A 25229-nucleotide genomic window follows, 5' to 3' on the forward strand; every position below is an offset into this window, starting at 1 on the left:
AAGGCAAATGCATTTTTGTGTATGATGGGACTTCTGTCCGCATGGAGACTGGAAGGTCTGTGCATCCTGGTGGTAGGAGGCGCGGCGGCAGGGCTGCTGAGCGGAGAGCAGGGAGCCGGGGGTGGCGCTAGCTAGGGGACGCGGGATGCCCCCACCAGACGGGAGTGGGTGGCAGCTCGCTGGAGGCAGGTCCCTTATGCCCAGGGAACGTTCAGCTCTGAGTCTGCAAAGCTCAGCGATCCTAGCGGGTTGCAGGATAAGCATTTCTGCCCTACAGGAAGTGGGTGGGAACCACGGGATGCAAAGCCACACCCACCAAACGATGGCGCTGGGGCTTTTGCCAAGAAAGTTTTATTAGCGCAGAGTCAGGTGCACGCCTTTACACATGTCCGGGACTAACTTCTCTGAAAAACCAGCATACGTGAGTTGCACCAAAAATCTAAAATAGGTACTCTCTGGTCCTTTACACAGAGAGCTATCCAGCCTGTGAACTTCAGTATCAAAAAAAATAATAAAAATAAAATAAAATAATAATAATAATAATCATAAAATAAAATAAAATAAAATAAAAAATAAAATAGTGCCGCCTCAGTGGCTCAATCGGTTAGGCATGCAACTTGGGCTCAGGTCATAATTTCACGATTCACGAGTTTGAGCGCCTCCTCGGGCTCTGTGCGGACAGCTCAGAGCTTGCAGCCTGCTTCAGATTCTGTGTCTACCTCTCTCGTTCTGCCATTCACACTACCTCCCCCGCTCTCTCTCAAAAATGAATAAACACGATAAACATAACAAAAATAAAAATAGAGTGAAATAAAATAATAAAATTCTTCCAAAGTTATCTTTAAGGTAAATGCAAACCGATAGGTTCATAATACCTCATCCATGCTCTGTGGGGTTTTCAAAGATAAAACAAGAAAAAAGACACATTTTAAAAGATGAACGAAGGCATCCAAAACAGTCAGGCATATTTTTTTTGTGGTTGTTTTGGGGGAAATCTGCTTAAAAGCTGAACTTCATTATAGGCTCAGCGCTGACTCGCGATGGAAGTCATCGAATGGTGGGAAAGTGATGATACTGGGGCTCGGAACCTGGCGCCATCACCTAACCCTAACCCTAACCCTAACCCCTAACTGTAGCCCTAACCCCTAGCCCTACCCCTAACCCTATGGGAAACAGGCACGTGTGTTTTATCCCACATGTTGGAGCTCTCGCTGCCAGAGCAGGGCTGGAGCCAACGCAGCGGACGGATGCAAGACCAAACAGAGAAGTGTCAACGAGGACACTCAGCCCTGGCAGCAGTCTTGGTTCATCACCACCCAGCTGGAATGAACCTGGGGCCTCTTCATTTCCGGGCTGACGGACGGGCTGTATTTTAGAAAGCTGGAAAGAGGGTCCTTTCCGGATGTCTACGCTGTGCAAATGTGCCTTCACAGGGGCTCCCTGTGATTCCCTGCAACTCTCTGTTCCCCATACCCACTCACAACTGGGTGCACCATTCACACACACACGTGAGCATAAAACCATACATGAAGTGTGCACCCGCACACATACATTTGCTCGTGTAAACATGCATGCGTGCACACACGTGCATCTGCAAACATGCATGCATGCACACATGTGCATCTGTAAACATGCATGCATGCTTGCACACATGTGCATCTGTAAACATTCATGCATGCGTGCACACACCTGCATCTGTAAGCATGCATGCATGCACACATGTGCATATGTAAACAATCATGCATGTGCGCACACACCTGCATCTGTAAGCATGCATGAATGCGCGCACACATGTGCATCTGTAAACATGCATGCACGCACACACAGTGCAAATGTAAACATGCATCGTGCACACACGTGAATATGTAAACATGCATGTGCACACACATGTGAATATGTAAACATGCATGCGTGCACACACATGCGTATGTAAACATTAATGCATGCACACATGCATGTATAAACATGCATGCGTGCACACACGTGCATCTGTAAACATTCATGCATGCGTGCACACACCTGCATCTGTAAGCATGCATGCATGCACACATGTGCATCTGTAAACATTCATGCATGCGTGCACACACCTGCATCTGTAAGCATGCATGCATGCACACATGTGCATATGTAAACATTCATGCATGCGTGCACACACCTGCATCTGTAAGCATGCATGCATGCACACATGTGCATATGTAAACAATCATGCATGTGTGCACACACCTGCATCTGTAAGCATGCATGCATGCGCGCACACATGTGCATCTGTAAACATGCATGCACGCACACACAGTGCAAATGTAAACATGCATCGTGCACACACGTGAATATGTAAACATGCATGTGCACACACATGTGAATATGTAAACATGCATGCGTGCACACACATGCGTATGTAAACATTAATGCATGCACACATGCATGTATAAACATGCATGCGTGCACACACGTGCATCTGTAAACATTCATGCATGCGTGCACACACCTGCATCTGTAAGCATGCATGCATGCACACACGTGCATCTGTAAACATTCATGCATGCGTGCACACACCTGCATCTGTAAGCATGCATGCATGCACACATGTGCATCTGTAAACATTCATGCATGCGTGCACACACCTGCATCTGTAAGCATGCATGCATGCACACATGTAAACATGCATGCGTGCACACAGTGCAGTATGTACGTGCACACACATGCACATGTAAACATTAATGCATGCACACACGTGCGTGTATACACATGCATGTGTGCACACATGTGCACACGCAAACATTCATGCATGCACACACGTGTGTATGTAAACATTCATGCGCGGACACACGTGCATATGGAAACATTCATGCACACACGTGCATATGGAAACATTCATGCATGTGTGCACACACATGCATGTGTAAACATTCATGGACGCACACACGTGCACATGGAAACATTCATGCATGCACACATGTGCATGTAAATGCATGTGTATGTTTCTCTCACACATACATTTAACCATGCACAGTCTTGTGCACACTCATATATATATACATGCATGCACATATATGCATATAAATATATGTGTGCAGGAGTGCCTGGGTGGTCCAGTCGGTTAAGCGTCAGACTCTTGATATTGGCTCAAGTCATGATCTCACGGTTGGTGAGTTTGATCCCTGCATCAGGCTCTGTGCTGACAGTGCAGAGCCTGCTTCGGATTCTCTCTCTCCTTCTCTCTGTCCCTCTCCCACTCATGCTCTCTCTCTCTCTGTCTCTCAAAATAAACTAAAAAATTTTAATGTATATGTGCACACACATTCTCTCACACACATTTAAGCATGCACACTCGTTCGTACTCACACGTGCACACACTTTCCTATGCGCACACGCACATATGCACACATTCCTGCAAGCATGTGCACACACGCATGCACACACATTCATGCACGCAAGTGCACACACACGCACATGTGCATATTCTCCTGCATGCACGTGCACACACATCCTACACACACGTGCGTGCACATTCCTGCATGCACGTGCACATACACACGCGTGCACACACACTCCTGCACGCTCCCGTGTGAACCCTGAGGCATCTGCGATGTTGACAGTGTACATGAAACAACGTTGAGCTGTTTACGTTTGGATGGTCCCTCCCAATGCAGTGAATCTGCTACAAAACCCATCTTCCTGTTTGCAAGCCGATCCTCCCCTGCCAGGTCTGCTGTCAGGGGTAAGTTACCTCCGCCTTCTTAGGGCACTTCGTGAGGCAAAGAGCCTTCGGTCAACTTCACAAGGAGCCCTGGGATGCTCTGCCCTACCCCATGCTCTGCGGGAGACCGGGGCCTACGACCGGCTCTCTGGTGTGTAAGTCCTCCCTCCTGCTTGTCTCTGCAGAACCACCGAGGAGAAGAGGCTCGACGACAATGTGACAATGTCATCACCATGTCGACCACCTGCTCCCGTGGTTCTCATTACTCTGGGGCTTCGCAGAAGGAGACACCGAGGCAAAGTGTGGCTGCACATCTCTCCTGGGGTTGTGGGTGTGCAGCTGGGCAGCCCCACCCTTTACACTGCATGTGGACACAACTGTCTCTTGGACTTGGCCTCACGACTCTCCAGTAACATGAGTCTCCTTTGCTTCTGGAATCACAAAACCGATCCCTGCCTCAGGGCCTTTGCACATCCTGATGGATCACTCTGCCATCCCGGATATACATATGACCCACTCCCTCTCATCAGGGAGGTCTTGCTCAGATTAGATATCATCCCTTCTCTGACCCTGTATGAACTTTCTCTACCTACTTCTGTCCCTTGCCTGACTTCATATTTCTACCTTGGTGTTCATCATTCTCTGAGTTCATGTGTATTTCAAATTCAGACCTATATTTGTATGTATTTACATCTATCTATCTATCTATCCATCTATCCATATATCTTGTCTATCTATCTATCTATCTATCTATCCATCCATCCACCCACACATCATATCTATCTATCTATCTATCTATCTATCTATCTATCTATCTATCATCTATCTGTAATAGTGGTTAAAAACTGGGGGCGATTGTGCCCTCAAGTAACATTGTTGGTTGTCACATGGGAACAGGAAAATGGTGCTGCCATGTGGCGGGTGGAGACCAGAGATGGTGCTCAACAACCTTCAGTGCCCAGGACACCCCACATCAAAGTCACTCCCTTCCAGATGTCAGGAGTCCCCAGGGGAAGATGGTCTGGTCTGGCAGATGAAGGCATCTTAAGAAACTGAATCTTTTCTGCAAAATCAACAGAGTGGGAACATACCCCCCCCCCACCCCCCTCCCCGAAGTGTGCACTCTGGTGCAGAGTAGTCTCTGAATCAGCCCTTGGGTCTGAGAAGCTGTGGTTAGAATCTCCACGACCTCACAGTGAGTCTGGCCTCGGGGAAGGTGCTGTTCCCAGGCAAGCGGGGCCCCGTTGTGGCATCTTGTCCAGTAACCCTTCTCGCAGGACCCGGACCTTTTATAGAAATCCGGTATTGAAAAATTCATGTTGCAGACAGCGTCAGAATGCAAGACGTCTCTGCTCCCGCGCTTTGAGAAAGGAGGGTCCGGGAGGGATGATCCTCACGGGATGGTAAGGCGTGGCCACCATCAGGAGAATTGGCATTCTCTGTGTGCACGTGTCCCTGGAGGCCGGATCAGTCTCCTGTCACACACGACCCCACACTCAGGGGCTGAAAACAACACGCATGTGTGGTCCTGCCATTCTGGAGGCAGCAAGTCTGGACAACGGCTCTCGTGGGGCTAAAATCAAGCCTCCTGCGGGGCTGGGTCGCTCCAGAGGCTCAGGGGAGGATCCGTTTCCCTGCCTTTGTGAAGGTTCTAGAGGCGCGTTTTGTGTATTCCTGTGTTTTCCTGGTTCCTTCGTGCGAAACCATCAGGTTAGCCTTGTTAAACCTCCGTGTTTGACATCACGTTGCCTTCTGTCTATCTGACCTTCCCGCCTCCCTCTAGACCCATCCCCGTGCAGTCCTTGTACGGGTTATGTCTCTAACCTGTGATTTTCAGCAACTTGCACGCATGATTCTCCTACAGAGATACCGTGAGCCTGCATGAAGGTTTTTGTTTGTCTGTTTTTACGTGAGGGAGCTTGGCAAGCATTACGATGTCGACGGGACGTTCTATGGAGGCTGGAGGGGTCGGTCAATGCACAGTCAGGAAGGAGGTGAATTCAGGGAGTCTTGCTTTCGGCTCATGGTTTGTGAGGTTGAGCCCCATGTCAGGTGTAAGAGGGCGTTGTCTTTGCACAGGTGTGGAGGCAGCCTCAGAGGGGGGCACCTGGCTGGAGAGTGCATGCTCTCAGGTGGGGGTCCCCCCAGCATCCCAGACCCTCACAGCTCTGAGAATGTCACCCCGGGACACCTCTCCTCCCAAAAGCAAGCAGCAGTGGTCCTGAGCTCCTGTGGGTCTCAGGGACTGTTTTAAAAATTTATTTCTTCGTTTTCGGTCTGGAATGAAGTCGTAACTCACTTGGAATATTAATGGAGGCTTCAGCTCTGCTAATGTAAAATCTAGTGCACATAGCTTTAAATGTTTGCAACAGCACAGTATTTGGGGGGGGGGTGCTCGTGGTTCCCTAAAGGGAGCAATTCAACCCCCAGGGACACTTGGGGGCTGTCAAAAGGAAGGGGCTGCTACGCCATGTGATGGCTGGAGACCAGAGATGCTGTCCAACACCCTATGGTGCTCAGAACGCCCCACATCACAGTGACCCAGCCCCGGATGTCAGCCTAACAGATTCTGTATGTCTGTCTGCCATGTGTCTGTCTAGCTATGTATGTATGTATCTATCATTTATCCCTATGTCTATCTATCCATCTATTATTTACCTATCTATCTATCTATCTATCTATCATCTATCCATCTATCTATACACCCTTGTATCTACCTATCTATCCCTATATCTATCTATCCATCTATCTATCCCTGTATCTATCTACTATGTATTATCTATTTATCTATCTATCTACCTACCTATCTATCTATGTATCTGTCATCTATCCATCTATCTATACATCCTTATATCTATCTATCTATCCCTATATCTATCTATCCATCTATTATCTATCTATCTGTCATCTATCCCTCCTTATATCTATCTATCCATCTATTATCTATCTATCTGTGTCATCTATCCATCTATCTATCCATCCTTATATCTATCCATATTATCTATCTATCTATCTATCTATCTATCTATCTATCTACGTATGCATCCATCCATCATATCTGATGAGGTTTTTGGGGTGACAGTGTTGTTTGTGGGGTCTGGACCCAACAGCCAAGAAAGAATTCTTGACGTCTTTGGTGCAAAAAAAGGTGATTTTATTGAAGCTCGGGGGCAGGACCTGTGGACAGGAAGAGCTGCCCTGGGACCTTGAGGAGAGACTTAGTTATATAGTATGGGGCTGCGGGAGGTAAAGTCCAGGGGAAGTTTCCAGTGAGATTTTCATGTGCCAAAGAAGTCTCCCAGGATACTGGAGGCTTGGCCATTGTCAGGCTAAGGCGGTTTTTCCCTCTAGCAAAGCATTAGCATTAAGACAGTAGGGAGTTTCTGGAGAAACGTTTTACTCTGCCTGCCTCAAGGATTTGCCAAAGGGCTGCAGGTTAGAAGGAAATTGAGTTTTATCTGCCATTTCCTTCCGCCTTTGTTCCCCCCATCACTGTGGAAGGGAGGGTGATGTTGCGGTCCAGGAAATCGAGTCTATAGGTTTCTGGAGATTAGTCTATTGATAAGATTGCCTTTTTCTTATAATTTACTAAGACATTTGTAAATAGGTGGAGACACAGGTCCTGCAGGAGTATGATCTCTATTCGTTAACCATTTGTTTTCCCCCTTTCCTTTGTTCTTGGACAGCCATGAGTGCCTGAGGAATATCACGCATTCCACCTGGGGGGGGGGATGGGGGGTGTTTGCAACCTGTCAGCTTGGTTATACTCCCTCATCAATATCTATCTATCCATCCATTTATGCATCCATCACATTATCTGTCTATCTACTATCTATCTGTCTATCGATCTATCGATTCATCCATCCATCCATCCATCCATCATTATCTATCTATCTATCTATCCATCCATGAGGTATGGCAGTGCTTTGCAACCAGAGACAACTTTTTACTCCCCAGGGGACACTTGCTGATATCTAGCGACATTTTAAAAAGATGTTTACTTATTTTGAGAGAACGTGCGTGTGTAGGGGAGGGGCAGAGAGAATCCCAAGCAGGCTGCTTGCTGTCGGCCCAGAACCCCACGCACAGCTTGATCCCACGAACTGGAAGAGAAAATCACGGCCTGAGCTGAAATCAAGAGTTGGACACTCAACCGACTGAGCCACCCAGGTGCCCCTAGGGACAGTTTTGACTGTCACAACTGGGGGTTTGCTACTAGGATCTGCCGCGTGGAAACCAATACCTACAGTGGCCAGGATGTGCTGCCCCACAGGATAAAGCAACCCCAAATACCAAGCTTGCCTGGATGCAGGATATCGGAGACACCTGAGCATATGCAGCAATATCATCCCATAGAAATTATGCATGTATAAGTGTGTGTGTGTGTGTGTGTGTGTGTGTGTGTGTGTGAGATTCACCAATTTGTTTCAGGGATACATACACACATATACATATATCTACATATGCATGTGAACATATGCATATGCATGTGTCTATCTGTGAAACAAAGGTCTGAAGAATCCAAGGTCTGCCCACGTGGCTACACTTCCTGGCTCTGTCCCGCGGGCCTCCGGCTGGGGATTCACAAAGTCCTGATGTCCTCCCGTCCCTGCTGAGACACATCCACCAGACTTTTTGCACGAGGGCCGCCATTTGTTCTGGCCGACGGTGCTTTTGGTCGTTGCCGTCGGGGAACTATTTTGCATATGAAACCTCCCCACGAGCCATTTTTCCTAATACCCGAGGCACATACTGAAAGCAAATCCTGTGACTTCTGACAGCTTCCTGAGTTGTGTTCATCACCCAGGACCGTTTTTATAACTCCCTGCGACCGCCACCCATTTGCGCGGAGCGTCTGGGCTTCCTGGGTTCTTAGGCCAGTGACTGCCGTATTTCTCTCCTTGTCGGTGTTTATAAAAAGTGCCACGGAAAGGATTTCGAAGACGCGCAAAAATGATGAAACCTGTTTGTTCCCGTTTTGAAGGCTTTGCTCACATGGTCCCCTTTCCTTCAGAGATGCTGGAGGGAAGGTGGGAGACAAAAAAGCCAAGCAGCCTGCAGCCACTTGGATTCAGATCTACAGCCCCAGGGAGGAGAGGCCAAGCCAAGGGTTGAATAGGGACGGTCTGCTTTAACCAGGGCCCTTTCAGAGACTAGACTGCCCAGATATTTGCACCTTCTCAATAGGCAGCCTCAGTGTAAGGCAGACAGGTCTTTGAAGAGAGGAGGTGTGTGTTTTTCCCCCTGGGGCCTCGATTCTGCATGCGAAGGAGCATTTGACACATTGCAGGATTTTGTGTTTGAAAAGCAAGATAGGTAGCCGTCCAGGGTGTGTCGGGAGCTGTGTTCAAAGCATCCAGTCTGGAAACAGTGCTTGTATGGTCAGGTGGACGGAGACCAAGGGGGACCCTGCGGAACACCTTTGCCCTCTGTTTCTATGCGCGTTAATACGAGTGCACAGTTCAGAGGCATTTAGCACGTTCGCCACATCGTGCAGCCATCACGCCCATCTGGTTCCAGAACATTCTCATTCCCCCAAAAGGAGACCCCATGCTTTACCCCCTCCCCCAGCCCCTATAACCACTAATCTTTCTGTGTCTATGGATTTAAGTATGTTAAGACGTTTTTGAGGCTGGTTCTTGGTGTGTGTATTAGTATTTCCTTTTTCATGGGCAAATAATATTTCAGTGTAGGGATGTATGCTAATGCATTTTTCTTTTTGAACTACCATTCAGGCTCAACGTGGGGCTTGATCTCACGCCCCTGAGATCAAGCGTCTCATGCTCTGCCCACAGAGCCAGCCAGGCACCCACTAATTCTTTTTTATTATTTATTTATTTTTAAAAAGTGTACTTATTTTTTTAATATGAAATTTATTGTCAAATTGGTTTCCATACAACACCCAGTGCTCCCCCAACAGATGCCTTCCTCAATGCCTATCACCCACCCTCCCCTGCCCTCCCTCCCACCCCCCATCAACCCTCAGTTTATTGTCAGTTTTATTTTTTTTTTAATTTTTTTTTTCAACGTTTATTTATTTTTGGGACAGAGAGAGACAGAGCATGAACGGGGGAGGGGCAGAGAGAGTGGGAGACACAGAATCGGAAACAGGCTCCAGGCTCTGCGCCATCAGCCCAGAGCCCGACGCGGGGCTCGAACTCACGGACCGCGAGATCGTGACCTGGCTGAAGTCGGACGCTTCACCGACTGCGCCACCCAGGCGCCCCTATTGTCAGTTTTAAAGTCTCTTACGTTTTGGCTCCCTCCCTCTCTAACTTTTCTTTTTTTCCCCTCCCCCATGGGTTTCTGTTAAGTTTCTCAGGATCCACATAAGAGTGAAACCATATGGTATCTGTCTTTGTCTGTATGGCTTATTTCACTTAGCATCACACTCTCCAGTTCCATCCACGTTGCTACAAAGGGCCATATTTTATGAAAAGATGCTCAATGTCAGTCCTCATCAGGGAAATACAAATCAAAACCACACTGAGATATCATCTCAGGCCAGTCAGAGGGGCTAAAATGAATAAACCAGGAGGCTCTAGATGCTGGAGAGGATGTGGAGAAACGGGAACCCTCTTGTACTGTCGGTGGGAATGCAAATTGGTGCAGCCACTCTGGAAAACAGTGTGGAGGTTCCTCCAAAAATTAAAAATAGACCTACCCTATGACCCAGCAATAGCACTGTTAGGAATTGACCCAAGGGATACAGGAGTGCTGATGCATAGAGGTACTTGGACCCCAATGTTTATAGCACTACTTTCAACAATAGCCAAACTATGGAAAGAGCCTAAATGTCCATCAACTGACGAATGGATAAAGAAGATGTGGTTTATAGATACAATGGAATACGACTTGTCAATGAGAAAGAATGTGCTTATTTTGGGAGAGAAATAGAGCATGAACAGGGGAGGAGCAGAGAGAGGGACAAAGAGAGGATCTCAAGCAACCTCTGAGCTGTCAGCACAGAGCCCGATGCAGGACTCAAACTCACGAACCATGAGATCATGACCTGAGCCAAAGCTGAGAGCTGGAGGCTTAACCGACTGAGCCCCACAGGTGTCCCAGGAATGCATTTTTAATGCGCCCGCACTATCCTAAAATGAAATCATAGATACTTACCCCCATAGTCCAATTGAACGATAGCCACGTCATGTCCACATAATACAATTTAGAATAAAGCGACAGGCAGTGCTTGGAGACGATGAAGCAGGAAGATGCTTGCGTGTGGGATCCCCAGTGAAGGTGTCGGCCTCAAAACAGAGGCTGCCCCAGGCATGCTGTGTTCTCACTCAAATGCCAGAAGCTGCAACCTGAATTTCTGCACAAGTTGAACGATGCAACCAAGGGCAATCTTGGATTAATGCAGCGGTTGCTTGGCTGGAAAACGCAACGATGGCATTTATGTGTCAACAGAGCATTTGGTTCTAGACTCGGGTTAGTTACACAGAATGTTCACCTGCATCTGGGCCAGACGTTGAGAAGGCATGTGGGCGTGGGGACATTCTACATGAGGTGGCCCTGTCTTGTGCCTTACAACACGTCTACCATGCTGGCATCGTCCTGCTAAATGCGACGGGGAGATTTGTTTTTTTCAGGGTGCTCTTCTCTGTGTTTCCATGAACCGTGTGGAGAACGGCCAGAATGGAAAACCACCGGGCCATGGGGAAGGGAAGCCAACAACTCATCAGGTGTAGGTGACTTGGACCCAACTCACAACGGGGGCATTACTCACACAGTATTACTCACTTCTGCAGCCTGAATCCCCATGTACAGCCAACCTCTTGCGAGGGCAATGACCATAAAAAGACTCATTGAACAAAAGAGGACACTCTTTGCCCAAGTTATAGTAAATAGACATCTCCCAGTGTAAGTGTCGATCAAAGCACCGTGCCCTACACATTAAGTACATACTTAAGGTATACCTCAATGAAGTCAGAAGAATAAAATGAATACCCGCCCCCCCCCTAAAAAAAGGCCCTCGTAGTTACCACGCTCTGATTTTCTCTAGGATATTTTCCATGAAAACCCAGTTGGCCGCACTTAGCACCACGGTAGACCAGCTGTACCCCACGGTCTTCTTTGAAGGACAATGTAAGTGGGTCTCGGGTGACTTAGAGCAAACAAAGTTTTTAAGGCACTGCTGGACCCGTGACAGTAAAATTATTTTTAAATCTACACGTCTGGGAAAACTTAAACACACGCTTGAGTAACCCACGGGCTAAAGAGGAAAACAAGGAGACAGGGATGGCAGACCGTATCTGTGAGACATAAACCAAGTCAGAGGGAGAAATGAGGGACACAGAGGGCTAGACGTCCAGAAACCAAAAAATAAATGGCATTCGTCAAATCAGGAAGTCGGACGATACATCCCAGAAAGAAGGCCAAGAATTGTAAAGAGAAGCAAAGGAAGAAATTAGACAACTGGTGTAACCAAAAATGATAGATTAGCAACTAAACGCACACACTGGTAGAGCTCTATTCCTGAGCAGGAGAACGCACGTCATTGGTTCAGAATCTCAGAGCCACAGATTACTACACGCACACGTTCACGCACTGTCCCTTCAGGGCCCATGCTGGAAACCAGGAGGGACTTAAGTCTGGGTTTGTGTTTGTGCTTTTAAAGCTTTTGGTAAACAAGCAAAAAATGTAGACCCGATGCCTAGGATACCGGTATCCAGATGACAAAAAATACAGCTGCCACTACACTTCCTTGAACAACACGGCGTGAACTGTGCAGGTCCACTGAGATGCGGGTTTTTTTCAATGAATACAGCACAGTCCTGTAAATGTATTTTCTCTTCCTATGATTTTCTTTTTTTTTTAATTTTTTAAATTTTTTTAAATTTTTTTTTTTTCAACGTTTATTTATTTTTGGGACAGAGAGAGACAGAGCATGAACGGGGGAGGGGCAGAGAGAGAGGGAGACACAGAATCGGAAACAGGCTCCAGGCTCTGAGCCATCAGCCCAGAGCCCGACGCGGGGCTCGAACTCACGGACCGCGAGATCGTGACCTGGCTGAAGTCGGACGTTTAACCGACTGCGCCACCCAGGCGCCCCCCTATGATTTTCTTAATCGCACTTTATTTTCTGTAGCTGATCTCATTGTAAGAACACGGTATATAATACACAGAGCATTCAAAATGTGTGTTAGTTGACTATTTATGTTATCGGTCAGACTTCCGGTCCACAGTAGGCTCTTAGCAGTTAAGTTGTTGGGGGGTTAAGAGTTACATGTGGATTTTTGAGTGCACAGAGGCTGGGCAGCCCTAACCCCTTGTGGTTCAAGGGTCAAGTGTGATCTCTCCACTTGAATGGCAAATCAAATCCAGACTTTGGATGCAAAGGCACGGGTGGCATACATTTATTCCTGAACTTCCCTTAGGCAGACTGCATACATGGGTCTTGTCCTCTCAGCAAAGCTGGGTGCACACAGGGTGGGTGTCAGCATCATCATTCAGTAGACGATGCATCACAGAGACCCAAAGGCTTAATGATGGCACCCAATGCAAGACTTCATGCTTCCCAAAGCTCCGATCCAATGGAAATGAGCATGGAATGCCCTCCTTGACCCATAGGCCAATCCAAGAACCTTCCCCAATCCCGCCTCCCCACCTGGCCTTCCTTGGAGGGAGACCAGTGCACCTTCTCTGGTTGTGTTTCCTAATAGCCAAGACGAGAGGTGCCCATGCCACCTGTTCATGGTACAGACATCCTCAATATCCAGTTGGCATCTAGACAGAGCCTTTGTACTTCACGGACCAGCCTTTGGTCACTTGAGTGAGCTTGTGTTTCCTCAGAACCTGGCTTGTAGCAATGACTGACTGACTGACTGACTAAATGACTGAACAGATGAATGAACGATGGGGTCCCTCCCGCTGCTGAACCCAAACAGAGCTCATTGTTGCTGCACCGAGGGAAGAAAAGAACCTCTTTAACGAGAAGACAAACACACATCATGAGCCCAACTACCGAATCGAGTCTTGCCCGCGGATGGAAAGTCGTCACCCTGGAGCGTGCACGGAGACCTTGTCCACTCCCCTAACGTGAGCCACAGGCTCAAACCCAGGACCTCCAGTGCCTGCCAAGCCATGGATTCCGCTTTACTCACCCAGAGATCCGCACGATTTCTCCAGCTTCTGGGAAATGTCTCCGAGGAATTTTATGATCCGGTGTCGAGGGAACAAGCTACCTTCTCCAGAACTATGTGGTTGTTTTCTTCCCTCTCTCTCCCAGGGAGGAAAAGAAACATAAGGGCTGTCACGTAACAAGGAGGAGGAATCTGAGGCCAGGGTCCTACAACGTTCAAATTGTTTGTGAAGCGCGTCTTCTCAGCTTGGGGACTGTGGCATCTGTCAAATCCCGGCGTGTGTGTTATCTCAGCGGTGGAAGATGTCGGCTTGGCCAGGAGCCATCCTGAGCCTCGACTCGGAAAGTACCTTTGTGATCATGGACACGGTCGCTGGCATTTGTGTACAATGGCCTCAAGCTGCAATAGGTTCTCTGATGACATATAAATGCTCCAACGTTGGCACCTTCCAGAACTCAAGATTCTGTTTTGTGGTGCAAATTCCCGGCTGTTCAGAATACTAGATGAGCCACAGCTCGCTCTTGGTTTAATCAAGGAAGGGATTCTAGTTCTAAAAGACATTAGTCCGGAGTCTAGGGCTTTAGTGGGATATCTGAGCAGTCTGAGGGCGTGCCGATACCCAGGGCTGGAAGCTGTAATTCAAATATGCCTGGCTCAGGGGAGGGGGGGCGGTGCTTGAACTTGGCAGACCAAGAAGATGCCTTCAGAAGCTCTACAGAAATGCTGATTTATCCAGCGGAATTGCTCCTGGAATTCTGTTGAAATTGGAGATGACCAGCAATCCTTTTCAGAGGCTCCCCCAGTGGGCAACCAAAACCCACGAGCCTTAGTGGACCTTCAGAAACATCTTCAGCATCTTTGTTGAGAAGGAGGTCTCTGTAGGGTTTACCACCTTGGCCACGAAAACACAGAGAACTCACCCCGGGCATTTCACGTCTCCCAAACCAGAGCAAAGACATTCCTTTGCATTTTATTAAGTTCCCGTTAAGGGACGCTCCATTCCCGAAGGAGAACGCCTCATGGCGCCAGTCCATCCACCCTGAACATCCAAGCAGTGAACTATAAAGCACCTGTCCCCGTGTCCAGTGTGAACCCCACAATGGAGGAGCTGCGGGCTGTGGTTCCAAAGAATGCATGTGCCTGGAGTTGACATCGGGTTTGAGTCTTTGGTGAGATTCTGTCAACTGAGGGAATGGAGAGTGAGACGACCAGCCTGCGGTCACTGGTCTGGAAATGGCATCTGCAGTCCAGAGGCACACACACAGCGTCCTTTCTATTGCATTTCCAACGGCTAGTTTGTCGTCGTTAGAATTTGAGGACATCTTCAGACGGAGGACTGAGCCATCCTTGCCCGACTGGGGGTGAGGGTGAGCCCTAAAGTCAAGGATCCTGCCCAGTAGAGTGCGTGAGACATGCGGAAGCGTCGGGAACTGTATGAGGTCCTATCAATTTCCATCAGATTCTATCAGGTTCCAAATTCCTATCAATCGGTTGGTGGCTTAGAAGCATAGGAGTTCACCTTCCCCCAGCTCTGGAGACCCAGGCGGGGCAGGGCTCTTGAGATGCAGGCGGGGCAGGGTCACGTTCCCTCCAGAGGCTCCCGGGGAAGATCCTTCTTGCCTCTTCCACCTTCCGGGGGCTCCGGGAGTCCCTGTGTGTGGCCGCGTCTCTCCAATCTCTGCCCCCATCGTCGCATGACCTCTTCCTCATTTGTCATGAAATCTCTCTCCACTTATTTCAGAAGAGGAAAGTTGGGATCACGTTGGGTCTGCCTCGAGAAGCCAAGATGACCCGCTTGTCCTAATTCCCTCCCAAAGATGATCTTTCCGAGTAGCATCACATTCACAGGTTCTGGGAGGGTAGCACGTGCAGGTATCTTTTGAACCGGATTGTGCTTCACCTCCTAGAGAGACCGACTGGACATAACCCCAATGACCGTCCAGGTCTGCCTGACTTCCACTGCGTGTGCCGCCCCTCACGTCCCTGGTGGACAAGCTGCCTGTGCCTACGGATCCGCAAGGAACCAGAAGGAAATGTCCGGCTCAGCTGGGCTCTGATGAACTGTGCTCACCGCCCACGACTGGGCATCACATATTTTTATGACTCGTCTAGTTTCCTGGAGTAAGTATAAACCGGGTCCTGCAGATGTCTCTAGGAAGGGTGCCAATGGAAACCTTAACAGACATTCTGTTAGGGACACAACCCATGGGGACACAACCCATGGCAAGAGCTGTGCAGACCCCTCTCTTCCTCCCCATCCTACAGATCTCTACGGGGAGTGCCATCCCGGACCCTGTCCGCCCACCTGTTGTGTGGAATCCCTGACTGGCATTGGTCATATCCACATGACGATGGGCTGGAGCTCATGACAGCAGACCTACGGGCAGAAGGTGGCAGCCGGGGCCGGGTCACTGTCAAAGTGTGGAGTAGAACATGGGTTTCCACCTCAACCTGGACCCAACAGACTGAGGAAGGCTCATGTCTCTCTGTCTTGGGGACCCAGGAGTCCAAGCTGAGTGTCCAGAATAGTGGGTGCGTGGGAGAACAAAGGACTCACGGGACCCAGAAACCTCTGGAGACCCGACGCTTCATGCTCGTGTCAAAGTGCCTGTGTCACTTGGAACGTGTCTCCTCAAAGCTACTCCCTGCCGTGTGTCACTCAAGAAACATGGAACACTTGGGTTAGGCAGCATTTAATGGTTCCTGGCACTTGGGAGAAACTTGGCACACAATTTATGGCTCACGGCCACTTGGAGGCTACACTCAATATTTCTTCTGTTCCCCGATTTCCCACAAAGGCAGGACAGCGGACAGGAGACCGTTGGGGACAGAGCCCTGAAGGCAGCAGCTGTGGAAAAGGCAGACGCGGGGATCGGTCACAGACCTGCGTTTGCCGGGCCCGAGGCGAGGTCTTCCCAATGTGGCCGTTACTCCAAGAGGGTGTCTTGGGTCACGTCAGGGATGCCGGTCATCCGGCAACTTGTGGCCCACAGCTGTCTCTGGAGATCTCGGTCGTACGTGACCGTCAGAGACTTGGTCTCTTTCTCGTTGTAAAGGTAGCGGCCGCCGATTCCCTCCAGGTCCGGGGTGACCGCTGCATAGACGGAGGTCCAGGCTCCCTCATCTGGGGTCTGCGGGGACAGGGAAGAAGGCCAGGACGCGTCGGCTTTGGGAGCACAGCGCGCGGGATTCTCGGGGCCCCCACAGACGCGAGTTTCCAAGGGGGGTGGGGAGGGGTGGCAGCGTTCCTGGGCAACGGCCACCGCGTAGGGGGACAGCAAAGTGCAAAGAGAAGCTGGGAACGCAGACAAGACACGTGAGGGCTGAGCCCTGCGTCTGGCGCACCGCGGCAACGTCACAACGTGGGCACGGTCCGCGGGGCGGGGGACCCAAGAGGACCTCAGGACACTGCAAATGGTGGTGACCCCAGGACCCTCGGGGCTGTGATTCCGCACCCAGAAGCCAGCAGAACGTCCCCTGAGCTGCTTACGGCAGGCTGAACGCTTCGGGGGGCTTATGTTGCTTAATAAACTTACGGAAATCCGCCCGCCCCAGCCCCTCAACCCTTCTCACGGGCCCCGTCGGTCTACACAGCCGACCCCGGAACAACACGCGTCCGCTGCGAGGCGGATGCTTTTCGGGAAATGCCACAGTCTTGGAAATGCGTTTCCTCTGCCTGACGAGTCTCTGGACCGCATTCTCCTTCTCTGTCCTCCCCTGTCGTGAGAACACAGCGCAAAGCACACACGACGTACCCAACGCGGTCAACCTGTTCACGGGACCTGCGAGCCTGCTCGTCCAAGGGAGGCCTCCGGGCCTCACAAGGTGGACGTGCGTCTTCATCTGCACGGGGGTGGGCCTTCCCACGCACGCGCACACACTCCCACGTGCACACCCCCCCCACGGACACGCACACACTCCCACGCACGCGCACACACTCCCATGCACACACTCTCACGTGCACACCCCCCACAGATACGCACACACTCCCACAGACACGCACACACACTCCCATGCACACACTCCCACGTGCACACCCCCCCCCACGGACACGCACACACTCCCACGCACGCGCACACACTCCCACGTGCACACCCCCCCACAGATACGCACACACTCCCATAGACACGCACACACATTCCCATGCACACACTCTCACATGCACACACACACCCCCACGGACACGCACACACTCCCACGCACGCGCACCCCCCCCACAGATACGCACACACTCCCATAGACACGCACACACACTCCCATGCACACACTCTCACGTGCACACACCCCCCCCACGGACACGCACACACTCCCACGCACGCGCACACACTCCCACGTGCACAACCCCCCACGGACACGCAACACTCCCACGCACGCGCACACACTCCCACATGCACACCCCCCCCACGGACACGCACACACTCCCACGTGCACACCCCCCCACAGATACGCACACACTCCCATAGACACGCACACACACTCCCATGCACACACTCTCACGTGCACACACCCCCCCACGGACACGCACACACTCCCACGCACGCGCACCCCCCCCCCAGATACGCACACACTCCCATAGACACGCACACACACTCCCATGCACACACTCCCACGTGCACACCCCCCCACGGACACGCACACACTCCCACGCACGCGCACACACTCCCACGTGCACACCCCCCCACAGATACGCACACACTCCCATAGACACGCACACACACTCCCATGCACACACTCTCACGTGCACACACCCCCCCACGGACACGCACACACTCCCACGCACGCGCACCACCCCCACAGATACGCACACACTCCCATAGACACGCACACACACTCCCATGCACACACTCCCACGTGCACACCCCCCCACGGACACGCACACACTCCCACGCACGCGCACACACTCCCACGTGCACAACCCCCCACGGACACGCACACACTCCCACGCACGCGCACACACTCCCACGCACGCGCACCCCCCCTACAGTTACGCACACACTCCCATAGACACGCACACACACTCCCATGCACACACTCTCACGTGCACACACCCCCCCACGGACACGCACACACTCCCACGCACGCGCACCCCCCCACAGATACGCACACACTCCCATAGACATGCACACACACTCCCATGCACACACTCTCACGTGCACACACCCCCTCACGGACACGCATACACTCCCATGCACACGCACACACTCCCACGTGCACAACCCCCCACGGACACGCACACACTCCCACAGACGCGCACACACTCCCACGTGCACACTCCCCCTCATTGACACGCACACACTCCCATGCACACGCACACACTCCCACGTGCACAACCCCCCACGGACACGCACACACTCCCACAGACACGCACACACTCCCACGGACGCGCACACACTCCCACGTGCACACCCTTCCACAGATACGCACACACTCCCACAGACACGCACACACACTCCCATGCACACACTCCCACGTGCACACACCCCCCCACAGAAACGCACACACACCCACGCACGCGCACACACTCCCACGTGCACACACACCCCCACAGACACGCACACACTCCCACGCACGCGCACACACTCCCACGTGCACCCCCCCACAGACACGCACACACTCCCACGGACACGCACACACTCCCACGGACGCCCACACACTCCCACGTGCGCACACCCCCCCACGGACACGCACACACTCCCATAGACACACACACACACTCCCCCGAACACGCACACACTCCCACTCCCACGCACGCGCACACTCCCACGTGCACACCCTCCCCACTGATACGCACACACTCCCATAGACATGCACACACTCCCACGCACGCGCACACACTCCCACGTGCGCACACCCCCCCAGACACGCACACACTCCCACGCACGCGCATACACTCCCACATGCGCATCCCCCCCCACGGACACACACACATTCCCACGGACACGCACACACTCCCATGTGTGCAAACACCCCCATAGACACACACACACTCCCACATGTGCACACCCCCACGGACACACACACTCCCATGCACGTGCACACACTCCCATGGACACACACACTACCATGCACACACCCCCACCAACAGACACACAATCCCAGGGGTACAAACACACTCCCACAGACACACACACACACTCCCACGTGAACACACTCCCAGAGGCACACACAACCATACACACACACACTCCCATGCACACACACTCCCACGTGTACACACCCCCCCACAGACACGCACACACTCCCACGCACGCGCACACACTCCCACATGCGAACCCCCCCCCCCCACGGACACACACACACTCCCACAGACACGCACACACTCTTGCAGACACACTCTCACGGACGCGCACACACTCCCACGTGCGCACACACCCCCCATGCACGCGCACACACTCCCACGTGCGCACACCCCCCCCACGGACACGCACACATACTCCCACGCACACACTCCCATGCACACACCCCCCCACGGACACGCACACACTCCCACGCACGTGCACACACTCCCATGTGTGCAAACACCCCCATAGACACACACACACTCCCACATGTGCACACCCCCACGGACACACACATTCGCATGCACGTGCACACACTCCCATGGATACACACACTACCATGCACACACTCCCATGCATGCACCCTCACATGCACGCGCGCACACACACACTCCACGCACACACACACTTCTATGGACACATACCCCCATGTGCACACACACACTCTCCCATGTACACACACACACTCCCGTAGACACACACACTCCCAGAGGCACACACAACCATACACACACACACCTCTATGCACACTCATACACGCATGTACACACATTTATATGCACATACATTCGCAGGCACGCAAGTCATGTACAGACATATTTACCTCCACATGCATATGTTCTCACACACATGTATTCATATGTATTTTCACATGTACACACAGGCACTCCCACTCCCACACATATCTTCACAGTCACACGTACATACTCATGCACACACCTATGCTCATGTGGACAGTCATGTACCCACATGCACACATCCATTCCCACGCACACACACACATACTCCGATACAGACACATAAGCTCATATTTACATACCCGCGCACACATTTATACACACGTACACTCCCATGCACATGCACACAGTCACCCAAGCCATCCCCGGGCAGCCAGCTCTGCTGACACACGAAGGGGCAAGGAAAAGAGCAGTGTCTTGGCTAGAATGCATCTTGTGAAGAATTAATCACATCCACTTACCCAACTATCATGGCTTAAATACATGATAGATGCTAGGCTTAAAAAAGCAACCGCTGATCGTTTGTAGAACATTTTAAAGCCTCGGGCTCATCATGAAGACGGAAATGAGATTTCATTTGTATTCTTTAATTCCTAAACGTTTTGACAGCTCGTGAAATAGATGGTTTTATTCATTTATTCCTCATTATATCTCATATCACATCCTAATCATCACCCATCAGAGCAATTATAGGTCATGTCCGCGTGAGAGGGAGGGTGTCATGATAAGTGTGGAGACGCACGTGTGTGTACAAGTACACACACACGTACACACACGTGCTTACAGGCACACACATGCTCACATGCACACACACTCACCTGCACGTACTCATCCATGTGCACACACATGTGCTCACACACTCACCCATGCACACACACATGTGCTCACACATGGTCACATGCACACACATATACTCATACATGCATACACTCGCTTGTACACACACTTGCTCACATGCACACTCACTTGTGTGCACACATGCCCACGTGCTCACACATGGCCACAGGCACACACACATACACATGCACACACTCACATGTGCACACACATGCTCACATGTACACACGTGCTCACACATGGCCACATGCACACACACACACATGCACACACTCGTGCACACACGTTCACACATGCACACACACGTATACACACGTGCTCATGTGAGCACACACGTATTCAGGCACATGCACACACACTAGCCCACACGCACACACACGTGCTCACCCACAAGCTCGCATGCCGTCACACACCTGATTTTAACCTTTGGGGATTTACCTGCACCCCCTGGAGGATGAGCACACACCCAAAGCCTCAGGACCCGGGTTCAGATTCCTGCCTCACCACCTGTTCCCTGGGAGACCTTCGCCAAACCAACCACCCTCCCAGGACCCTTTCCTCACCTGGAAAACGGAAACGATACAACTAGCTTTTCCACACGAGTATCAGGGGAAATGCGCGACGCCTTGTGAGTGAAAGGCTTTTGGCAAAAGTACAAACATGGCTCCAAGTGATACACAAGAACCACAAGGGAGACGACTTCTGAGCCCGAGGGGGCTCGCAGAGCGGGAAACGCCACAGGCAGGGGGACGGCCAGCACAGCTGAGTAACCAGGGGGAACGTCCCCCGGGCCCAGCTCCAGCCTCTGTCTGTGCCGCAGCCTTCCTGCTGAGCTGGACGGGGCTCAGCGAAAGCCACAAGCCTCAGGCCAGCTGATCGGCGCCCCCCAAAACTCATACGGTGAAGCCCTCGCCCTCGGCCCCCAAAATGCGTTTGATTTGGAGGTGGGTCTTTAAACGGGGGATTATGGTAGAATGAGTCGTTAGGATGGGCCTGACCCAAGGGGATGGGGTCCTTCTAAGAAGAGAGGATGAGCAAACACACAGACGGGACAGAGGAGGAACAAGCCTCTGCCCCTTCCTGGGCCTCACACACCGCCTCAGCCCTGCCTGATCTCAGACCCCCAAACTCAGCCCTGCCGGGATCTCAGCCCCCAAACTCAGCCCCGCCTGGATCTCAGACCACAGGCCTCAGCCCTGCCGGGATTTCAGACCCCCAGCCTCATCCCTGCCTGGACCTCAGACTCCCAGCCTCAGCCTTCCATGGATCTCTGACTTTCAGCCTCGGCCCTGCCTGGATCTCAGACGCCCAAACTCAGCCTCGCCTGGATCTCAGACCACAGGCCTCAGCCCTGCCCGGATTTCAGACCCCCAGCCTCATCCCTGCCTGGACCTCAGACTCCCAGCCTCAGCCTTCCATGGATCTCTGACTTTCAGCCTCGGCCCTGCCTGGATCTCAGACGCCCAAACTCAGCCTCGCCTGGATCTCAGACCACAGGCCTCAGCCCTGCCTGCATCTCAGACCACCAACCTCGGCCCCGCCTGGATCTCAGACTCCCAGGAACAGCCCTGCCTGGACCTCATTCTCCCAGCCTCGGCCCTGCTTGGACCTTAGACCCCCAGCCTCAGCCCTGCCTGGACCTCAGACTCCCAGCCTCAGCCCTCCTTGGATCTCAGACTCCCAGCCTCCGCCCTGCTTGGAATTGAGACCCCCGACCTCAGCCCTGCCTGGTTCTCAGACACCCCCAGCCTCAGCCCCACCTGGACCTCAGACCCCCTGCCTCCACCCTGCCTGGACCTCAGACTCCCAGCTTCAGCCCTGCCTGGATTTCAGACCTCCAACCTCAGCCCTGCCTGAATCTCAGACTCCCAGCCTCAGCCCTCCTGGATCTCAGACCCCCAGCCTCATCCCTGCCTGGACCTCAGACTCCCAGCCTCAGCGTTCCATGGATCTCTGACTTTCAGCCTCGGCCCTGCCTGGATCTCAGACCCCCAAACTCAGCCTCACCTGCATCTCAGACCACAGGCCTCAGCCCTGCCTGGATCTCAGACCACCAACCTCGGCCCCGCCTGGATCTCAGACTCCCAGCCACAGCCCTGCCTGAATCTCAGACTCCCAGCCTCAGCCCCACCTGGATCTCAGACTCCCAATCCCAGCCCTGCCTGAACCTCATTCTCCCAGCCTTGGCCCTGCTTGGACCTCAGACTCCCAGCCTCAGCCCTCCTGGACCTCAGACTCCCAGCCTCAGCCCCGCCTGGATCTCAGACTCCCAATCCCAGCCCCGCCTGAACCTCATTCTCCCAGCCTCAGCCCTGATTGGACCTCAGACTCCCAGCCTCAGCCCCTCCTGGACTTCAGACTCCTAGCCTCAGGCTTCCATGGATCTCTGACTTTCAGCCTCGGCCCTGCCTGGATCTCAGACGCCCAAACTCAGCCTCTCCTGGATCTCAGACCACAGGCCTCAGCCCTGCCTGGATCTCAAACCCCCAGGCTCAGCCCTGCCTGGATCTCACAGACCAACATCAGCCCTGCCTGGATCACAGACTCCCATCCTTGGGACCCTCCTGGACCTCTGACACCCAGCCTCAGCCCTGCCTGGACCTCAGATCCCAGACTCTGCCCTGCCTGGATCTCAGATTCCCAGCCTCGGCCCTGCCTGAATCTCAGACTCCCAGCCTCAGCCCTGCTTGTATCTCAGACTCCTATTCTCAGTCTTACCTGGATCTCAGAACCCAAACCTCAGCCCTGCCTTGATCTCAGAACCCAAATCTCAGCCCTGCCTGGATCTCAGACTCCCACCCTCGGCCCTGCTTGGAACTCAGACTCCCAGCCTCAGCCCCTCCTGGATCTCAGACTCCCGGCCTCAGCCTGTCTGGATCTCAGACCACCAACCTCGGCCCCGCATGGTTCTCAGACTCCCAGCCACAGCCCTGCCTGGATCTCAGACCCCCAACCTCAGCCCTGCCTGGATCTCAGACCCCCAGCCTCGGCCCTGCCTGGATCTCAGACCCCCAAACTCAGCCCCACCTGGATCTCAGACCCCCAGGCTCAGCCCTGCCTGGATCTCACAGTCCCAGCCTCGGCCCTGCCTGAATCTCAGACTCCCAGCCTCGGCCCTGCCTGAATCTCAGACTCCCATCCTCAGCCTTGCCTGGATCTCAGAACCCAAACCTCAGCCCTGCCTTGATCTCAAACCCCCAGCCTCACTCCTGCCTGGATCTCAGACCCCCAGGTTTGGCCCTGCCTGGATCTCAGACTCCCATCCTTGACCCTACCTAGACCTGACTCCCAGACTCACCCCTGCCTGGACCTCAGACCCCGAGCCTCAGCCCTGCCTGGATCTCAGACCCTCAAATTCAGCCCTGCCTGGATCTCAGCATCCCGGACTCAGCCCTGCTTGGATCACAGATTCTTGGCCTCGGCCCTGCCTGGATCTCAGACCCCAAACCTCAGCCCTGCCTGGATCTCAGACCCCCAACCTCAGCCCTGCCTGGATCTCAGACCCCCAGCCTCGGCCCTGCCTGGATCTCAGACCCCGAGACTCAGCCCCTCCTGGATCTCAGACCCCAAGACTCAGCCCCTCCTGGATCTCAGACCCCCATCCTCGGCCCCAACTGGAGCTCAGACCCCTAGCCTCAGCCCTGCCTGGATCTCAGACTCCCAGCCTCAGCCCTGCCTGGATCTCAGCCTCCTGGCCTCCAACCCTGAGTGGATCTCAGACTCTTGGCCTCGGCCCTGCCTGGACTCAGACTCCGAGCCTCAGCCCTGACTAGATCTCGGACCGCCAACCTCGGTCCCGCCTGCACCT

The 25229-nt window shown here is 52.5% G+C and overlaps 1 protein-coding gene and 1 long non-coding RNA gene across 11 annotated transcripts in view; both read right to left on the minus strand.

Annotated features, from left to right (window-relative positions):
- DHRSX (dehydrogenase/reductase X-linked) overlaps nucleotides 1–25229 on the minus strand; it is a 227781-nt gene that overhangs the window by 70100 nt on the left and 132452 nt on the right. For 2 of the 10 annotated variants that reach the window (XR_006710934.1, XR_006710936.1), the window contains one exon: nucleotides 13810–16919. The exons of 4 other annotated variants lie outside the window; for them this stretch is intronic. Coding sequence is in view for 3 of the 6 variants with exons in the window: in XM_045471939.1 (XP_045327895.1) it covers nucleotides 16716–16919 (204 nt within the window). In the remaining 3 variants the exon portion in view is untranslated. Of the gene's footprint in view, nucleotides 1–13809; nucleotides 16920–25229 lie in introns of those variants that run through there. 4 more of the 10 variants (XM_045471938.1, XM_045471940.1, XR_006710935.1 and 1 more) reach the window with 3 other exon arrangements.
- Nucleotides 21780–24429, minus strand: LOC123594919. Its single transcript, XR_006710942.1, has 3 exons — nucleotides 24221–24429; nucleotides 23208–23231; nucleotides 21780–22833 (listed from the first exon to the last, which is right to left on the minus strand). It is a non-coding gene; the product is annotated as an uncharacterized LOC123594919 (long non-coding RNA).

Source organism: Leopardus geoffroyi, chromosome X, assembly GCF_018350155.1.
Source record: "Leopardus geoffroyi isolate Oge1 chromosome X, O.geoffroyi_Oge1_pat1.0, whole genome shotgun sequence".
Classification (NCBI taxonomy): domain Eukaryota; kingdom Metazoa; phylum Chordata; class Mammalia; order Carnivora; family Felidae; genus Leopardus; species Leopardus geoffroyi.